Source organism: Myotis brandtii, unplaced genomic scaffold (genome assembly GCF_000412655.1).
Source record: "Myotis brandtii unplaced genomic scaffold, ASM41265v1 scaffold544, whole genome shotgun sequence".
NCBI classification, from domain to species: domain Eukaryota; kingdom Metazoa; phylum Chordata; class Mammalia; order Chiroptera; family Vespertilionidae; genus Myotis; species Myotis brandtii.
The window spans coordinates 568,088-574,087 of NW_005370008.1; the positions used below are offsets into that span (position 1 = coordinate 568,088).

Consider the following 6,000-nt stretch of genomic DNA (forward strand, 5'->3'; position numbering starts at 1 on the left):
TCTCAGCAGCAGGCCCTGGGGACCCAGCCCGCTCACGGGTCTACCTCCAGGAGTATCTGGCGAGAAAAGCAATAGTCGCTCTTGGCTCCTGGAAAAAACAAAAAAAAACTGGACAGAGTCTGACCCTCTATGGTGCACGACCTCGGAAGTCAGCTCCAGCTTGTCCCCTCTGCTTGATTACCTAGCCCCTGCCAGGCCAACAAGATTTCCGGTCAGAGGATAGTTTGAGAGGCCCTCCCATTCTTCGTAAATAAGTAAATGACGTTTCCTGAGCTGTGCAGGCTGACTAACCCTGTTCCCAGCCGGCCAGTTCCCCACATGGCCGTCCCTCACACGGCAGCTCTGCTCTGTGCTGCTCCCCCTCCTCATTCCAAGTAAACATCTGGGCTGCACTTCTCCTGCCTTTATCCATTCCATGCGCATTTATTTCAAGGAATACAAAAAAGAAGAAGAAAATAATATAGCAACACCCACATACCCGCTGCGAGCTTACAAAGTCAAACTTGACCAACAGACCCTAAGGCCATGTCTAGGCCTTCCCTCCCTCTCCCTCTGTCTCTTTCTCACCCAACTCCCCCCCCGATTCAGGTATTTATTATTTCTATGTTTTTTAAAATATAAATACATGAAACACATAGTATGGTTTTGCATGTTTTAAAATGTATATGCCTATAATCCTGGATCTCCACTTCACTCATTTTAATAATTATATTGTGTATGTAGCAATTACACATATATAGAATTATGTCATATCATATATCATATTACATATACAATATATATAACCATACAATACCATCATTTGTTACTTCTACTAGACCATATTTATTTATCCCTTCTCTTCTTGATGAACATGTAAGTTGTTGATGGTTTTTGCTATTAGAAAGCGTGCTGAAATGGGCCTTGCTGTGCACCTGTGTGGGGTTTCTGTGGATGGATATAAACATGCTAGGTTGAAGGGTGTGCTCATCTTCAACTTTGCAGATATTGCCAGATGGCTCTCCAGCAGGGTGTGGGAGTTGTGCTGCATCCTTGATGCCTCTTGGTACTGTCGAGACTAAAATTTGAGCTAATGTGATGGGTGTGAAATAGCATTTTTTGTGGCTTAAACTTGCATGTCCTGTTCACTAATGAGGTTGAGCATCTTGTGTTTATTGACTACATTTTTTCCCTTTTGTGACTTTATCTGTTCAAGTTCTCCTCTCCTCTTTCTTCATATCGGTCTATTCACCAAAAATGCAAAATCTGCTCCAACTGACCAACACAGCTCCTCAGACAGGCATTCCGACCATGGTTCCTGCTCTGCTCTGAGCGATGGCCAAGGATGCTCTGTGTTGGGGAGACATAGAGCAGTTCTACTACTCAGTAACTCTTTTCTTAATGGCTAGAACTTCCATTGTATAATGGCCATAATAACATTCTTCATCGTTCCATGTGTAGCTTTACGCCTTCATAGTAAGGCTTATAGATATTCATTCCCCCATCCAAGGCAAGTGGAATGCCTTGCTATATGTAAGGCATTCACTCCACTAACATCCTAGAATACTAAGATGAGTAGCTATAGTTCTGGTCCTTAAAGCACTCTCAAGATGGAAACGGCATTATAAGTGAATGTATTTAATATACTCTGTATTTTAATAATGGTTAATTGTTCTGATTACAGAGAAGAATACTTATATAGAATTACTTATAATCTATAATAATAAAAGTGTAATATGCTAATTAGACCGGATGTCCTTCCAAACAAAGCCGGGGCTGTAAGGGAAGCCTGGGCCCCAGGTACCTGCCTGTGGCTGGAGGGAAGCCGGGGTCCCAGGTGCCAGAGAGAAGCTGGTGCTGGCAGCTGGGGGAAAGAAGGCCTACTCTTGCACGAATTTCGTGCATTGGGCCTCTAGTAGCTAAATAATTAACATAACCCTTGTGTTGATGAATAAGAGAGTGGTTAAATGTATTATGGTTTAGCCATATTCTGGAATTTGCATATACTGACATGCAATGATCATTGTTCTATATTATTATGAAGTGGAAAAAGCACGTTTCAGAACAGGCTAAACTGATTATATCAAAAGAAAGAAAATTCCAAATTTCCCTTTTCTCATACAAACCAACCACCCTCCATTTGGGTGTGGGCTACAGGAGCAGCGTCCCCACCCCCACCTCTGCACCCCCATCTTTCTGACAGTGTGGTGTGCTGGAATGCTCTGATCAGAATATGTTTTTATCATAATTCTTCCCCCTCCAAAAATAAAAACCTAATTCTTTATTTTTCTGTACTACTGTCCTTTAACCCTGTCATGTACATGTGACTTTGTAGTAATGAACTTTTGTTTTTGCAAATCAGTTGGCTCCGGCTCTACAAGTTCTAGTGGACTGACTGGAAACTACATTCCTTCCTTTCTGAAAAAAGAAGTTGGTTCTGCTGTGCAGAGGGTACACTTGGCACCTATTCCAGACCCTTCCCCTGGTAAGTTCCATTGTGGATTATTCATGAATTGATTCAACAAATAGTTATTGAACAACGGCTTTGTTGTTGCAGACATGGATCGGCATGTTGTAGGTCTAGGATCCCCAAGTAAAGGAGACAGACAGAACTCCCTGTCCTTGTGGACTTATACTCTATAGACAATAAGAGGACCAGATAAGATGCTTATAAGTGTTGAGGAGAAAATAGAGCAGGCAGGAAGTAGAGAATGAGGGAGTTGGAGGGTGGAGTGCAGATTGCAATTTTAGATAGGGTAACCAAAGAAGACCTCATTGCGAAGGAGGTGAGTGAGCAAGCGGGCAATATAGTTGAGACTGTTCCAGACATGGGATTCTGAGGTGTGTGGGCTTTTTAAAAAATATATATGTTTTTATTGATTTCAGAGAGGAAGGGAGAGGGAGAGAGAAACATCAGTGATGAGAGAGAGTCACTGATTGGCTGCCTCCTGCAAGTCCCACACTGAAGATCTAGCCTGCAACCTGGGCATGTGCCCTGACCGGGAATCGAACTGTGACCTTCTTGTTCATAGGTTGACGCTCAAACACGGAGCCACGCTGGTTTGGCACAGGTGTGTGGGCTTTGAGACAGAACAGGCCTGGAATATTCAGCGAATAGCAAGGAGACAGTACAGGGGTGGCATGAGTGAGAGGAGGGGAGTAGAAAGAGGAGAAGGGGTCAGAGAGATGAGAAGACACCCCATGGTATGAGGCCCTGCAGCTAGCTACCATGTGCATTTTGTCATTGACTCTGAGCGACATGGGAGCCGCTGGAAGGTTCTGAGCAAGGAAGTGAGGTGATTTGACATGCATCTTCCACGCTCACTCAAGAGCTGTCTGTCATTAGACTGAAAGGGGAGAGCAAGATTGGAGGCAGCAACACTGATTGGCAGGCTAATTATCCAGGCAGGGGATGGTGCTGGCCCGAGCTGGGGCGCTAGTGGTTGGGTTGGGCCAGATTCTGGGTATATTTGGAAGGTAGAGCCAGTAGGATTTGCTGACAAATTACAAGTGGAATTTGAGAACAAGAGAGGAGTCAGGATTGACATCTGTATTTTCGGCCTGACACTATAGAATTAGGTGGCCTTTAACGGAGAGAGGGAAGACCATGAGCAGGAGGCAAAGTGCTCCTCTTGAAGTCTCCTGTTCTCATATTTTTTGTTACTGAGATGCATTTATCTGCACCTGTTTGCATGGGTCCCCTACCAATCAGGCTCACCTGTCTCTTTCACTGCAGGTTATTCTTCCCTGAAGGCTGTGAGACCTCATCCTGGACGGCCTTTCTTCCACACCCAGCCTAGGAGCACTCCTGGGCTGATCCCACGGCCTCCGGCTGCCCAGCCAGTGCACGGCCGGACCGACTGGGCTTCCAAGTATGCCCCTCGGCGATGACAGTCGGGTTCCCTTCCGTGGGGGAAAGCAGGACCCTGTCCCTCCGCCAACTGGCGTTCTCCCTGCAAGAAACTTTCGGATGGTGTAAAAGCAAACACACGCTTTATAGTTGTTCTTCTGAACTAAGACATTTCAATATTCTTTTTTAAAGTTTTTTTCTTAAATATTGATTTGTACAAAATTATTTTATTCTAATACTGGGTCCCATTATTTTCTTAAACAGCAGCATTTTGTACATATGGATTATGTTTTAGTGTTTTATACAGTCAACTTTGTAACAAACTTTTTAAAGATTAATTGATTTTCTTTTGGGGTTCCAGATAATATTTTATACAGATTTTTAAAAATGTAATAATATTGATGCAGTATTGCAACAGGGGTGCAATCTAAAGCTACATGACAGAGGGTTATTTACTCAACGCGTGCGGATATTTGTGAAGTGGTTAAATTTTAAATGTGGCACATGGGGTACCTCAGGCTTCCTTGGACTGACTTCAGCACTAGAAAAATGTTCTTTTCAATGTCACGTTATTGGTTTGATCTTTTGAGACCGCTGTGCCGTTCTGAAAGTACTGTTATGTAATTAATTCATTTGGTTTGGTATTTGTTCCCCAGCTGAAAGAACTCTAAGTAAATATTTTTTGAAATTTTTATAACACCCTTTATTGTGGTTGGAGATAGCCAAATGAACCCAGGCTTTATCATGCTATGCCATTCCATTCTATTTCTTCCATTTTAAAAATCAAATTGTATCAGTACCACAAAAGGGAAGCTTTTCTTAGCCACAAGATTCTCAACATAAAGGTGAATACACTCAATTAAACTGATATCCCTGCCAAGATGCACGACCAAAAAGCTAAGTTTTGACACAGCAGATTTTTTATGATAATAACTGATAGGATTTTGCATTCAGCTCAGTTCTCCAGGCCTGGCTGGGAACACACTACAAATAATCTCCTCTCCTAGCCGAAATCTCAGGGCACCTTGGGAAGCAGAAAAGATTGGTGGCAGAGGAAGCCACAGTTACCATGACACTAGTGTCATAGTGTGCCACATTTGAACTTTGACCTCTTAACCCTTGTGTAGTTTCTTCCAACAGTGAGAACTCTATTGGTTGGCAGTGGCTGTTCCACTGAGAGGAATGTTTACAGCAATTTTGAAAATGACAAAGCTAGTTTGGAGACAGAAAAAGACAAGAGGTCCACTCTCATCCATCTCTGTAGGACACATTTGCCTCCACTCATGGTTGCCTGACAGGCAAGAGGGAAGGGCACCTCCAGAGAATGTATTATAATCTCAATAGTGTATAGACTCATTCTCCCAGGGCTCAAGTGCTCTCATGTGGTTCCAGGTTCCAGGATATAGCAAGCTGAACCATAGGAAAGTGTCATTTTTGTAGGTTAAAATGAATATTGGCACTTCGATATGGTTCAGCCTAATAAGTTGGGAAATTACCACTTCAGTGTGTTAATAATACGTTGCAGCCTGACCTGAACCAATTACACCGTGGCTCCCAAAAAGCGCTAACCTAAAGTCGGGAGTCATTTCTGCTTTGGAGAATCTGGCTCAAAAACATACTTGACCAAGCGCTATGATCCTAGGGCTGGGAGAAAAGCACATAATGGATGTGGACTTAATAGGTAATATTTTCCTGTTAACAAACTGGCGGCAGAGCTTCAGAAAATAAATATGTATGTGTAAGCACAACTTGAACCTGAATTCATTTCTGTATTATATTCTCAACTCATTCTCGAAAGCAACAGAAAATGTGTTTTCAGAGACAAGTCCTTTACTGAGGTTAATATTTATTTCCCTTTCTGTATTATGTATACAGAGTAAGTTAATCTGTAACCTTCCTCAGCTTGCTGGAAAGCTGGGTTTAAATTGTAAATACCCTGTAGAAAGCAAATGGATTGTGAATACCATATTCTTGAAACTCTAGCTTATGCTAAGGTCATTACTTTTTTTTTTAATTGAAAAACTAGTTACCTGGTTAATACACATTATAAAGTGGTTTTTCTAATATTATTGTAGGGCCCTAGCTGGTTTGGCTCAGTGGATAGAGCCTTGGAGTGAAGGGTCCTGGGTCCAATTTCTATCAAGGGCATGTACCTCGGTTACAATCTCAAT

General features: G+C 42.6%; 1 protein-coding gene across 1 annotated transcript in view; it reads left to right on the forward strand.

The window, feature by feature from the left end:
- The window catches only part of ICK (intestinal cell (MAK-like) kinase), a 51,720-nt gene extending 46,277 nt beyond the window's left edge, over window positions 1–5,443 (forward strand). Inside the window, exons 13-14 of the mRNA XM_005878088.2 lie at window positions 2,342–2,464; window positions 3,716–5,443. Of these exons, the coding sequence (XP_005878150.1) occupies window positions 2,342–2,464; window positions 3,716–3,870 (278 nt within the window). The 3' untranslated portion in view covers window positions 3,871–5,443. The remainder of the gene's footprint in view (window positions 1–2,341; window positions 2,465–3,715) is intronic.
- The last annotated feature ends 557 nt before the right edge of the window (window positions 5,444–6,000 follow it).